At 45.0% G+C, this 14265-nt stretch overlaps 4 protein-coding genes across 4 annotated transcripts; 1 reads left to right on the forward strand and 3 right to left on the reverse strand.

Annotated features, from left to right (window-relative positions):
* Positions 1-330: 330 nt before the first annotated feature.
* I203_107041 (uncharacterized protein) lies at positions 331-2007 on the reverse strand (the record flags this gene model as incomplete). The annotated part of the gene is made up of 3 exons (XM_019145126.1): positions 331-788; positions 850-1407; positions 1479-2007. 3 exons carry the CDS (start codon positions 2005-2007, stop codon positions 331-333), a joined length of 1545 nt encoding a protein of 514 aa, XP_019004945.1.
* A 3496-nt stretch (positions 2008-5503) lies between these two features.
* I203_107042 (uncharacterized protein) lies at positions 5504-8137 on the reverse strand (the record flags this gene model as incomplete). The annotated part of the gene is made up of 4 exons (XM_019145127.1): positions 5504-7065; positions 7120-7216; positions 7278-7537; positions 7591-8137. 4 exons carry the CDS (start codon positions 8135-8137, stop codon positions 5504-5506), a joined length of 2466 nt encoding a protein of 821 aa, XP_019004946.1.
* A 500-nt stretch (positions 8138-8637) lies between these two features.
* I203_107043 (uncharacterized protein) lies at positions 8638-10993 on the forward strand (the record flags this gene model as incomplete). Its single annotated transcript, XM_019145128.1, has 11 exons — positions 8638-8773; positions 8825-8979; positions 9054-9370; positions 9462-9546; positions 9610-9685; positions 9747-9772; positions 9838-10050; positions 10113-10245; positions 10312-10379; positions 10438-10649; positions 10717-10993. The coding sequence occupies 11 exons, from the start codon at positions 8638-8640 to the stop codon at positions 10991-10993; spliced, it is 1698 nt and encodes a 565-aa protein (XP_019004947.1).
* Positions 10994-11324: 331 nt separating this feature from the next.
* I203_107044 (uncharacterized protein) lies at positions 11325-14212 on the reverse strand (the record flags this gene model as incomplete). Its single annotated transcript, XM_065518123.1, has 13 exons — positions 11325-11556; positions 11650-11779; positions 11857-12005; positions 12083-12124; positions 12206-12346; positions 12423-12525; positions 12601-12611; positions 12692-13074; positions 13167-13281; positions 13357-13412; positions 13488-13563; positions 13624-13822; positions 13900-14212. The coding sequence occupies 13 exons, from the start codon at positions 14210-14212 to the stop codon at positions 11325-11327; spliced, it is 1950 nt and encodes a 649-aa protein (XP_065372853.1).
* Positions 14213-14265: the final 53 nt, after the last annotated feature.

Here is a 14265-nt window from a genome sequence, read left to right on the forward strand (position 1 = left end):
AGACGGTTAAAAGCGAGAGATGGGACTGTTCTTTACTCATCTCTTGCCACCAACGGACGTTCTGAGAACAAAGGTGGGAAGCACGAAAAAAGGAGTCGATCAGAAAGCTGTGAAAGGAGGAAGTCTCAATGACTTCCCCAAGGAAGGAGGGAGACGATAAAGGATGGATGTATGGCCAATCGCAACATCGCAGCGATTACGACCAAATTCGCAACGATCGGGAAGAAGGCGGTGTGACTCGATGTACAACAAGACAAACACGACCAGTAATGAAAGGATGATTGAGAGACAAAGAAAGCTTAAGGAGAAATGGATCAGGATAAGCGAAAGTCAACTCACACCTTCACGTTCTTTGGCTTCTCTAGCTTCTCGCTCCTTTTCATCTTTCTCCTTGTCCCTCGCACCGTCGATCCACCATGGTTTCTTCCTGTCTCCGGGAGTGCCGGACGTCATAGTGGCCGTCTGCGGTTTGACGAGATTCCTTCTAGCAAGACCGTACGGGTCCAGTGGGTTGAGCCCCATTCTGTGCTCGGCATGTGGAGGAGCTCGATGAGTGAAAGGAGGGGAAGGGTGAGACTTCTCGTTCTCAAGAGGTGGGGCAACGTGAGGTGGAGGAGCTACCACGTTCGGCATGGCGGTCGTAGGAGTGGAAGGGGCTATCTCAGTGCCTGCAGAACCATCTCGACTGCCAGGCTGAGCACCAACCGCTGGTACTCTCTTTCTTCGCTTGATGATACTCTTCTTCATGGCGACTGGACGAGGGACACCGTGCAGCTTGTGATACAACCCTGAGACATCAGAGCGGATATTAGTAACGATCAACAGTTGGTTGGGGAGGCAGACACTCACCACAAGCATTACATTGAGGTCTACCTTCCTCATCTCTTCTCCAAAGCGGCGTCGTACTAGTTCCACAATTCCTGCAAGTCATCCCAATCGGTGTCGCAGCCAGACCGTTGAGCGGAAAATCGCCATCTTTACCATCGTCATCAGACATTGGTGAATGCTCGGCTCTTGAACCTCCTTCTGAGCCAGTTCTAGTCATGGTACTTGATGGGCCAGCGGGTGAGCCTCTATGTTCGCTGGAAGTTGAAAGCGTTCTCGCACCCATACCGATCCCACCCATGAAACCTAATCCCCATGGATTTAAACGATCAAGATTAGGTCGATCCGATACTGGCGGACGAGGTGTAGCCTTTTCCACACCTTCACTTTGACCCGATCCGGCAGCACTGACTAATCCAGAGGCGATGGAGTTATTGAATGTTGGACATCCTTCACAACCTGCTTTGCCACCTGCACCATTACATCTTCCATCTCCTGGACAAGTACCTGCTGGTGGATGAGCGGCTCTGACGGTTGTGGGGGGAGGTGACGGTAGAGGAGATTCGTGAGCAGGTGCTAAAGCTGTTATGGCAAGCAAATGAGTCAGCTTAGTGTGTAGGGTCAAGAATAAATAACGCAGTACGAAGACTCACGTTTCCTTTTTTTAGCAGAAGGAGGAGCATCGTCTATTTCTTCCTTGATCTTCCTAGTTGTACTTCTTGTAATCTTTCTTTTGCTCCTATCCCCGCCAGTCCCAGACCCGTTCAAAGAGGGAGAATCGATACCCTCGTTGTGTGACTGTCTACGTTCTTCATTTTCTGATCCTTCCAATTCATCCCTTTCTTCCGATACTTGTCTTGATGACATTGACCTCGATAACGGCGAGTCCGCTACTGCATCCTCATCTTGTCCACCTCTTTCATTTGAACTATCAAACCCAACTCTCCATCCAGGTCCAGGTGCGAATCTCGATCCCCATCTTTCCCCTCCCGCTCCTGCTCCATTTTCATTTATCCTATCTGATTTCTTATCTTCTTCTGACCTATCTGATCCTCTTGTATCTGATACTCTTGCCGATCTATTGTATCCGAAAGCACTCGTTGGCGATAATCTCGCGTTGTTGTTGGGTGAATGCACATTCGATTTCGGTCTCGAAGGTGATACAGGTGCTGAATCGGTCATTGTGGGACTATGGAGAGTGAAAACCATGTTAGGGTAAGACAACCATGTTGATAAGATAATAGATTTGATCGGTGGCAAATGAATAATAAGCAATGAAAAACAAAATTTTGCAATGCTGTAGATGTATGTATGGTAGATGGCATGTAAACAAGACAAAAAGGGGATGATCCACACATCCCCTTTATATCATCATCATCATGACCGTTTGCCGTCCCATCTAGGATGATATCTAAACACACAGGATGGATGATAATATCACCCTCGGCAGTCTTTATCTGTGACTACGTAGTTACGCGGGTTGAAGTTTCAAAGGAAATAAGAACGAAAGAACTAGAACTTGGGTAAAGTTGGAGAGAGATCGAGCAAGAGAGGGAACTTACCGATTTATGAAGAATGGAGAGAATAGGCGTTAAATGGAGAATATCTTGATATGACGATAGTATACTAAATATCCTTTGAATGTTGTTTACCTTTTTTTTCTCTCGATGGTGATGAAGAAGTGTATGTATGTAAGGGTAGATTAGGTATTATAAAGGATCTGTCTTGTATACCGATATGTTATGTTGGAGATCTCTGATGTTGATGTTGTTGATCTTGATGTTGTGTCAAAACCGAGATACGTGGAGCGTGTGGTGATATTCGGAATACTTTTGTATCGATAAAAAAAGAACCCAAAAAAAGACCGTGTGAATCACTTGATGGTGTGGTGTGGATGGTGTTATCTGTCGTCAAGGTGGAAGACTAATGATGAATAACTACAATTATCGAATGTAGATAAGCAGAGGTAAATATGGACATGAAATAGATAGATAAGAAGAGATGAGATGTGAGAAAGTGAAAAAGATGTATGAGTGTCTTGTGTTGGTGATTACGAAGTTTTATGAAAAGGGGGGGGGGATTACTCGTACAATCGAAATTGGCGATTTAAAGACTGATTTGATTAGATCAGCGACAAGGTGCAAGCAAAGTGGGATTTTTTTCCTTTGGGTTTGGGTTGTTTCTCTTTTTTTATCTCGCTTGTTGATTGCCAGTTTGGGCGGTGCTGCCAAATCAGAAACCCTGAAAAAGGATCCAAGATAGACAAATTCCGTAAAACCAAATCAAATCAAATCAAATCACACCTTGATTTCGGCACGCGCGGTACCGACAAGCTTGGGCAAGTATTAAACTAGCTTCTCCAATTATGATCTCGGTGAGAAGGTATGGTGAGAAGATTCGATGTGATGATGGATTGGATATAGCCAATTGACGAGTTGGCTGAGTGTCTTCTTCTTGTCCGGGAGCCGGCGAACCGTACTTGTTTGATGGGTCTGAGCGATGATAATTCACACAGCTAAGACGATATAACCTTCCGATCGTAGAAGTCAACCTGGGTCTTCCCGGTAACACAAGTCTGAGTAAAGTCACTACAGGCTGTATCTTCAGCGGTGTATATACTGGAAAGTTGAAAGAGCTGCACAGTAAGGTGGCGAGGCGAATGAGATAGAAAATGGTGAGATGAGATGAGATATTGAAAGGGATCCGTCCTCAAAGGCATTGACGAGTACAGTAGATTAGTTTGATAAGTCAAAATGCACAGTCTCGTCATTTCATCTGGAACCAAAGTACACATCATCTGATCTCAACATACATACATACATACATACATACATACATACATACATACATACATACATACATACATACAGTAGGACTAAAAGATTACGCCTGCGCAACGAGTGTGCATACAAGTACCAGGACTGCGGTCAAATGACCCACGCCAAGATGATAAAGGAAATCGCCACTTGTGATCTTGATAAAAGTATTTCCTATCCCGTTCCGTTTGGGCCTATTCACCAATTTCAGGGACGGAGATGTACGCATGATGGTTTTATCACCTATCATATCTATCAATGTGGCACTTTTCCCATTTCCTTATCCGTCGTTTATTGCCGATACGCATGGTTGTACGCTGAGATCGCAATCCGTTAAAACGGAGGGGAAGATGGGTGCGATACGTACTGTGGTTTTACACCTCTGCACTGAAGAACATGTAATAACAATCAGTCGAAACAGCATTGACCAAGGGTCGACATTAGATATGTATATGTCCATACTCATCAGATGACCAGAAATCCGTCTAATACGCGTTATCTGATTGGCTAAGCTTAATTAACAGCACGACGTGTTTGTACTCTTTGTACCCTTGCAACGCATTCAGGCCTAGCCTCACCAGATGGGCTCCACTAGGATTGCTCAAGATTAGAGCAATCGTAAGAGCAGCGAGTGTCATTCGTACGGTCCGTTTTCCCGTATTCGACCGATGAAAGGTCTATCCTCTCACACACGTGCCTTTTTCCCCCCCAATCTCATCTCATCTCATCGCGATATGCGATTATGCGGTCTCATTCGATCTAGGTTTTCTAATCCAACGTAAGGTAACCTACCCAAATTCATCGTCAGGCGTCCGTTCGTATTGCATGCAGTATTCAATTTCAAACGACCGAATCGTTTTTTGAGTGTTGTAGAATGAGCACCTTGCCATCTCGATCTGGGCTTGGTGCTTGATGCTTACGACTCATAGATCATTCCAGCAAAAGAAAACAAAGTAATCGGTCAATCAGGTACCAATCACTTTTCTCAGGGTAATAATCATTATCTTCTTTCATCCGAATTACTTTATCAGGCAACTTAAAAATCCGGTGAATGGCCATTTGCGATTTTTACGGATCGACCATACATACATACAGGATCATGGTATAGTGAGCATTCATTCGATGAGAGAAATTGCTTAGAGGACTTTGCAACTCATTTGCATAACTTCCATGATGTAGAAAGTAGACCATGTAGGTTTTAGGAGTAAAGGGTAAATTGCAAATGCGATAACTCACGAGATGATATGACATGACGCTTTCTTCGATACCAAGGCCGAGGCGGCTAAGAAATCGAAAGTCTATATTTTTCGGCCGAACGCGTCCTATCAACGATGGTCACATGTGGAACCAACAATCTCCGCGCTATTTTCAGATATCGGGTCCATAGAGTAATGATGATACTTACAATCTGCAACTCGGTGGAGCAAGAAAGCAGCTAACTTGTTAGTCACAGAAAGGTATAACATATCGCTAATTAAGTGCATTCGAAAAATCCTCGATTCGACATCGCTCACTATTTGGATATATTCACATTATTGGTCATTACAAAAGGACAACTACATAACGTGTCATTATCTTCGTGGCTTCCATAAACGTTATGAGTTATTTGACATGTTTCTCGTAGAATAAATGTCAAAAAAGAGACAAAACCAAATTCTCCAAATCAGAGAAATAACTGTATTATACACATAAAGTATAGTACAAGGATAAGCTATTCGATTTAGAAAAAGAAGAAGGGATCGAAGATTTGACACAGTTTATCAAAGACACACACGAACAACTAAAGGGCCAAAAAATGTCAAATTCACGCCAATCCATCGCCCCACCGTGTCTTCGGATTCCTTGCCCATGTCGTGATGTCCTCATGCAGCTAACCCATGCCCTGCACTCAATCCGATATTCCTGCTATTCTGATTGTTGTCCGAGGGCTGGAGGACAGGACGATGATAGTCGGAACGCGGTGTCTTTAAAGGTGTATGTGAAGGATGGTGATCTTGCAACTCATTTCTCATAAGAGCTGATCCGCTGTAATCTCCGTTCGAGGGAACTCGATGTTGATTTGCATCAGGATGGTGAACCACTTGATCTTTGTTAGGCTGGAGCCGCTTTGCATACTCATCGGCTCTCTCATCCTTCACCTTGTTGGTTGGACCTACAGCTAAGAAAGAAGGTTGTTTTGGTACCGTAGGCAGTTCGCCTCGACCGAATACATGTGGTTGAGGGGTTGGTGGAGGAAGCCGAGAGTGGGTTCGGCAGTAGGTGGCTATATCTGATAAGGTCCGAGTCGAAGATGATGGATGGGACGGCTGTTGAGCATAAGCTTTGAGCGGCACGGGGGGTGGTAGCATGCTACCTGTTGCTCGTGCCGGAAGACGAGGTACGATTTCTTGTCCTGGATCTGGAGAAGTGCTTGGCTGAACGAACGGCCTGACAGTAGTGGTGATTGGTGCTTGAGTAGGTATGTATGGGATAGAGTGGGCCTTTATAGGCTCAGAAACTGGAGGTATAGCTGATTTCGGTGCTACTGTGATAGGGATCTGATGATGAGATTGAGGGATATTCAGGCCACGAGAAGGATTGGGTGCATTCTCAGGTCGACGACCATCGATGGACGGACCAGCGTAAGGGTAGTAAGGATGGTATTGAGATTTTGAAGTTTGCTTGGATGATTGATGAGATATCCGTGAAGATTCGGATTGAGGCTTCAAGGTATGTTGCAGAGGATGATCATGTGGTAGTTTCCATCTTTTCTTCTCTGTGATTCCTCTCAGATCCCTCTGAGAATTCTCGTACTCCCACCTGACTCTTTGGTCTTGCTCTTTTCTGGTCTTATCGACCCACTCTTGCTCTCGTCTCGCCCTCTCAGCTTCCTGTCTTCTAAGTCCTTCTTCTTTCACCCTTTTAATCGTTTCCAATTCCAACCTTTCCAATTCAGCTCTATGACGTTCTTCTCTTTCTCGAATCTCCACCACCTCTCGCTGCCTCTCAAGCAGCTCTTGCTCATCCCTAGCTCTATCTTTTCTCCTCTTCTCCTCTCTGATATCACGTCCTGCTTTGTCGTCTCTGTCTACTTGACTCAGAGTTCGCACAGATGAAGGTGGCTGGTTCATCTTGTTTCGTTTACTCCTGGATATCTCACTAGATCCAGTCGGCCAGCTTGGTGAATTGGTGACACCAGGTGGCGGTAGTCTGCTCAATGAGCGATACGAGAAATGACTTCTTGCAGCCTGAGCTGGCCGATCATGATGGTGAGTGAGTGATTGAGAGCGATCATACCTTTTTGACTGGACCTGAACTGGATTGAAAGATTGGCGTGGTCGATAATTCTTTTCCCAACCAAAGTTGTCGACGTCTGCATCATTTGTCGAGAAGTACTGCTGACCAACCTCAAGTTGCAGGAACTCGTTTTCATTGAAGGCTTTTACTGATTATCTCTAGTCAGATATCTGTATGGACCAATCTGAACTCGACAACTCACCTGATTCACGTCTAGCTTTTTCTTTTGGTTTGGTGAGATGAATAGGTTTCGAGGCCTTGCCATTCAGAAGAAAACCGGGTTTCTTCGAAGGATCCATCTAAAGTCCAGCATCAGCTACAACAGCCCAAAACTCGAATAGAATCGACATGCCCACTCACGGTCAATCTTTCAGTCTTCGAATGGACATTTCTCGGCTTATAGTCATTTGCTGCTTGCAAAGCCGGTAAGACCTTTCGCTTCTTCCTGATCTGCTTTTCGCCGTCCTGGTTTATAGACTCCTCCAAAGAAGGTGTCTCTTCGGGAGCGGCTGGGCGTTTGCGTCTACTGGTCCTACGGGGAGGAGGTGAAGGATTATGTTCGACTTCAGGCTTGACTATAGATGCTTGTTCCCTTCGACGAAGCTTTCGAGCCAATTTCCCTACAAACGACATTCAGTTCATCCTCCGATCCAAGTGTTAGATCAAGACTTACTTTGTGCGACCTCGTTTTCTTCTTCTCGAATGCTGTCAGTCTTTAGTAACGGAGCGGCGTTCAAGATCTTTGGGTTGGATCTGGATGCGAGAGGTGGGATATGAGACTTAGAATGCGAGTTATCTGGTTGGCGGCTCATCATGACTCCTTCATCCGGGTAAGCGTAGGAGGCGTATTGCCTTCTTGATGGGTTAGAAAATACGGGGAGATGTCGCATTGCAGGGAGATTGTTCTCCTTGTCATCGTACTGTTGAATATACGTAGCTCTACCACCACCACCACCACCACCACCACCACCAGGACCAGGATTCTGCGTAAGGTGTTTGTTCGGTTGGCTATGTCGATCATGCATCGATTGATGTTGCGCCGTATACCTGTCAGCCTGCTCATGCTGCTGCACGCCCATCACTCTGGCAAAATAGCTTCTACCGTGATGAGCATGTTCTTCCAGGTATGGTCGGACGGAAGCGAGGTACCCCTGGATACGGTGATTAGGGGAATGGTTACGTTGAATTGGAATAGATCGGATGGGAGGATTGGTCGACATGATATGGTGAGAAGTGCAAGGATCAAGGTTGGATAGTGGAACGGAGGTGTGGTGGTAATCAAGAGAGAGGGAGAGAGAGCCTGTCTTGAGGTTTGAGGTATATAGGTATGAGAAGAGGGGAAGAAGAGAAGATATGAACATGAAGGCAAGATTGAAATTTACTCGTAGGGAGATAACTTTGTAGATAACGATCACATTTGAACGTAATGGTGAACATTAATTCCTAATCAGTGGGTGATCGGTTGTGCCTGAGTGTTGTATTGCCGATTAGGAATTGCGGTCAACGCCGCACCACCACGCACGAGTGTTGATAGCCGGGTACGTGCACGTTGTTTTTACCTTTTCATCGTTCACCTCTTCAATTTTCAAGTTCGAATCATCGTCTGAATGTCTTCTTCGCCTCGTAGTTGGTGGCTTCTGCTTACCAGGACCTCCTACCTCCATTAGATAGAGCAAGCCAATCTATTCACATCCTGACGCTTTTATGCCCGACTGTCAAAATGAGTGGACCACCTCCTGCCCTTGCACCAGAGATCACACCGGCCGAAACGTACCAAATTGACAGTGATGAATACGATTCAGATCAAGAGAGAGACGATTTGGAGGATGAAGAGTATGATAAGCTAGTGGAGGAAGGTGAGCAGCAACTACTTGTGTATCCTTGTTCACGGCTTATCGTTAGAGTAGCCGAGAATGGATACAGCGATGAGGAGATGGAGAAATTTATACATCAACTGAAAGAATCTGGCTTGGTGAATTTTCTCAGAGGTTATCTATCACATGGTGAAGATGGTCAGATGAAATCTCTCAGAAAGCTATTACTTGGATTCGGGATCATACCAGTGAGTTTCAGCTGTGTATTCCATCATGCCCGATTTGAAGGAAGAGAGTCAGCTGAGAATTGACCTCCGATTAGCCAATCCCACTACGTAACCCTTCTATACCAAATATACATCTCTTGCCATTCGCGAAAATAGCCCTATCAAGGGTGCTGCGTCGAAGACAGCGCTTGTCTCATCTATCGTCTTTGGAAGATGCACTGGGCTTGCTGAAAAACTCGAAGAAAATCATCGTACTGTCCGGCGCGGGTATATCAACTTCATGTGGTATACCGGATTTCAGATCGAGCACAGGTCTGTACGCTCAATTACAGGAGGAAGGTAAATACGACCTAGATGATCCTCAGCAGATGTTTGATATACATTATTTCAGGGAAAGGCCGGAGGTCTTCTAGTGAGTTCAGCTATCAACAGCTGCGGAAGGGACCAGAGATCTTCCCAAGAGGGGTTTTGGTTGTCAAGCTGACTCAAAGATATCTATATAGTTCCTTTGCGAAACAAATCTACCCAAGCAACTTCGTGCCGAGTCCGTGTCACAGGTGGATCAAGCTTTTAGAAGATAAAGGTAAAGTGAGTGATTAGAAGGCTGTTATATACCGATTCAAACTGATCCTCCGATTTGTCTTGCTATAGCTGCTACGTAATTATACCCAGAATATAGATACTTTAGAGAGTCTAGCTGGAGTGGAAAAGGTATTGCAGTGTCACGGTATGTTGTTGAGATTTCCGTAAAAGAACCCAATGGATTTTGGCTGATATCTTACCCTCAGGCTCATTCAAAACAGCTTCATGTCTGGTGAGTTATTCTCAAAATGGGGCCTGATATAATCGTTGGTCCGCTGACTTTCACCTTCTCCGTAGCGCTGTAAGACTCGTGTACCAGGACAGAATATTGAAACATTCATCATGTCACAGCAAATACCCTACTGTCCCAAATGCCGCGAGGAAGCTGATCGAAGGCAGCAAATGAAGAAAGAGCTGAAGACTGGTAAAGGCAAAGGTAAAGCTTTATGGGACGATGATGAGGAAGAAGAGGAAAATGAATGGGGAGGTGGTGAGCCTGGTATAATGAAGGTGAACTTCGAGTGAAACGTATCCGCAAGGTCCCTGAGCTCATTGAGATGGTCTCACTACAGCCTAACATAACATTCTTTGGCCAAGCTCTTGATTCAGAGTTTGACGAGTGCCTGTTCAAGGATAGGGAAGAGGTGGATCTATTGGTAATCATAGGAACAAGTCTCAAGGTTGCTCCAGTCAGCGAGGTGTTGAGTGAGTCATCCTGCTTCATAAAGCTCTTACAGAAGGTGCACTAATAATATATACACCGGGAAATAGCACATATACCACATTCTGTACCTCAGATATATATCAACCTTACACCTGTTCATCACGTCAAACCCGATGTAAGCTATTGACTGCTTCTGTGCCGGTCTCATGGCTGACTTTTATCTCTCACTTCAGATCTGTCTTCTTGGCGATGCAGATAGTATAGTAACATATCTATCGTCGAAATTAGGATGGACGATACCAGCACCCGCAGCGATACCACTGCCATCATCACCTGATGTACACCAGAATGGAGATACTCGAGACGTAGAAAGGAAAATCGATAGAGCGATTCATGTGGCTGTACCCCCAGAGGAGGGCGAGTGGATCACAGGAAAGGATGATGCGTGAGCTACCTCAAAAGATACTTATCGACGAAAAAGCTGACATACTATTGTCACTACTATGACATAGCTCGCACATCATTTTGTATCGAAAGAAAGGAGATATCTCACTCGAAGAAAGTACATTGCCCAATGATAGAACCACGTACTCTTCGTCAACCCCTGCTTCAGGAGATACTCCCATAGATCCTACCAAAAGAGAGGTTAGAGCGGAAGACGAAGAAGATATCCCAACGGTCGAGCCTTTACAAGTAGGTGGAGGCGAACCCGAAGCTCAAGATGGATATATAAGCGATGAGAGTGATATAGGTGAAGAGAGACCATCGAAACGTGCTAGAGGAGAATAACCGTCAGGCTACAGTTGGTGATGTTTGATAGGCACAAGGTCATGTGTAAAAGTGTTTTTTTGTATGGTGCCATTCTGACAATGGATGATGTGAATTTACGATGCACATGATATATGATTTCTTGTAATGGATGACGCTCACACTTACTCAGCAGGGACTATAAGATAATACGAGTCTACGAATTAAAACAGCATATGATACATTATATGGATGATTGTACTGCACTATTCATCAACAAGAATTATAACAATATTGGCCTAGAGTCCAACATCCTCGGGTAATCTTATTTTGCTTCCATCTTGATCTCATCTTTTCCAGGCTTTACATCCAACTAACCACTTTGTACGCCACTGATAGCGAACGATCTCTTATAATTGAACTGTTTGGGGTTGTTATTGAAGAAATCCATTTGTTCCTGTCTATAATTATCGGTGAACACTGTGACATTGTTAGATTTCAATCTCAAAATATTCTTTTCGGAGGTGTATGTTGGCCAATTCGTAGAGTTTGAGTTCGAGCTCGATGAAGGTCCATTGGGGTTGGTGTAGTATGCGAAATTCAACCTAAAACCACACCTCTCACGTTAGTACCAGTTCCAGTACGGGGGTTTATATGGATTGAAATGAGGCAGTGGTGTTCATGGAAATACCACTTACCAATAATCCATCATCTGATAAGATAATTGCTGATCCTCAACCGTATAATTATTTCCGAACCCTCCTGCCGTAAGGTTCTGACCGGGTATAGCCCCACCGTACACATATGGGATCTCGCTAGCATGGTATACTATACATAGAGAAACAATATCAATCCGGATCAGCCTCATGATCAAGACAATATCCTTCTGAAGTGAGTTGACTCACCACCTCTTGCCGCTGGCTGTCCAGGAGTGTTTTGTTCAAATTGATAACTCCAAGTTTGATCCAATCCATGAGCATTAGCTTGTTCCAGGAAGTATCGTCGGGGTGCTTGGAGTTGGGCGTCACCCAGGATGGCAGCTATTTGCTTGTGACTGAAATCGAAGTCGATCATATCAGCCTACAATCTCATTCGGGGCACTACCGTATTTATCGGATTATTGTAACTCACGCTGGAGAGAATCCGAACGTCTCGTTACCGGTGTCGAAAGGTCTACAGACATCGCATCCCAGGATATCAGTATTTGAGGTACGAAACAAAAGGACGACAGTAGGATGGAATACGAATACTTACGATCCCAAAGACGGATTAGGAGGGTAGAGGGAGTACAGCTGAGCCAAAGTGGAATTTTCAGGATCGACAGGACTGAGGATCGCTAATAGTTGAAGACCAGTTTCAGTCGAGTTGACGAAACTAGGCACGAAAGATGTTCCCCTGTTCGTTTTTGGAAGATGCACATTTGTCAATTTACTTCATAGATTATAAAAAGAGGATGTGAAAGCCGACTTACTCATCCATGTTGTTTCCTGAGATGAAAGGTTTCTTGGCAAATCTGCCTTGAGATAAGAGGGTGTGAGGTGAATCGGGGATTAGATCACCATCTATACTTGGTGCTATAGTACACGAACGAACGACCATCAGTACGGTGTACTTTTTCAGAAGCCAATAGCAGTTCTCGACAAGCTTACCGTAAATGAATCTATCACATTACAGTCAACGGTGAGATCACTCATTAGCCAAACTTCTTAGAGGGTCTGGTAAATACGAAATTACACTTACCCCGCAAAAAGCAGATTGGACTTGACTGCCAACTGACCTTTCAACAATGCATCTGCAGGAAGAGCTTTAAGACATTCGAATCCCGTCAATCCGCTTGAGGTGCTATTGGAAGCCGAAGAACCAGCAGTAGTAGCATTGACAGTACTATTGGTATTGGACGACACACCAGAAGTGGAATTGGCGGATGCTGATGAGGTGGAAGAGCAGTTGGTCACCTGAAGCAAATATTGATAGGCATCTTCCCAGGTACTACTTGTCGGACCGATCGGTGCAGTAGACTGAGCACCTGATTCCATTATTGCACCTTTGAAGGTATTGATGTTCTCATCGAGGTATAGTGTTGAGATAGCGATAGCACCTGCCGATTCACCAAAGACCGTTACCTGAAGAGTGTACCCATACAGTACAAGTAAACATTTTGCACATGTGCCCCTTGCAAATGGATAATGGTATGATCTGAAAGGATTCAACTTACTTGATCAGGATTACCACCAAAGGCCCAGATATTCTCTTGAACCCATTCAAGTCCTTTTCTTATGTCTTTCAAACCGAGATTGGCAGCTCCGTTCTCGGCGAATCCTGAGCCATATCTACAGTATACCGTTAGATAACATTTCCTCAACTTCAGCCCGTCATCTAAAGGATTGATTCGCAGTTTGACTCACGGCCATCCAAATGTACCGAGTCTATAATTGAGAGCTACGAAGATGAAAGGTTTGCCCTAGAACATATCACACAATCTCAAATCAACCTTTGTTCTCCATTGTCGAGTCAAATGCAGGATGGATGAACTCACAGTCTTATCTGCGTACGCTTGAAGAGCTGTAGCGTCATATAAATCGATCGATCCACTGGTGAAAGATCCTCCATAGCTAACATATGTTTAAGAGCCATGAGTTGCAACTTTGGACTGCAGGTTAGAGACGACTCACATCCAGACCATGACAGGTAACCAAACACTCGTCGCATTAGCTCCCTGTGGAGCGTAGACGTTCAGATACAGACAATCCTCTGATTGCGTTCCGGCCAGTCCGCTGGGGTTCTGTAGACATGCCGGAGGTTGGTTCTGCGCAGTCACACTGAAATTGTAGATATAACTTTGGGGAGGTGAGAAACGAAGATCGCCAACGGCTATTGAGCCAAAGCTAATATCAGCTTTACGATTCTGGATGTATGTCTCAGGCTTTGCGGTTCATGTCTTAACTTACGAGGGGCTGCATATGGTATACCCAAATAGTGATCCCGTCCGACTTCCGCTACGTTCACTCCTGTAATATCAATAGGGGTACCATTGGATGTATCAGGGTAGATCGTTACGGTGGGATGAGCGGAAATGCTACTGCTATTGTTTGAAGAGCTACCAGTGGAAGTGGAGGAAGAACCGCTAGCTGTCGCTGTCGCAGTAGCAGCAGCAGTAGCATTTTGAGCAGCAGAGGAGGAAGGGGTGTCGCTTTGCTGGTTCTGGGGTGCAGGAGCGGAAAGCGCTAGGGGTAAGAGAGGTAAGAGGACAGTCCACTTCATGTTGCCGAGAGGATAGTCTGAAGATGAACGGGTGAACGAAGAAGAGGGGTTCT

This window comes from Kwoniella mangroviensis, chromosome 2 (genome assembly GCF_000507465.2).
Source record: "Kwoniella mangroviensis CBS 8507 chromosome 2, whole genome shotgun sequence".
In the NCBI taxonomy this organism is placed as follows: Eukaryota; Fungi; Basidiomycota; class Tremellomycetes; order Tremellales; family Cryptococcaceae; genus Kwoniella; species Kwoniella mangrovensis.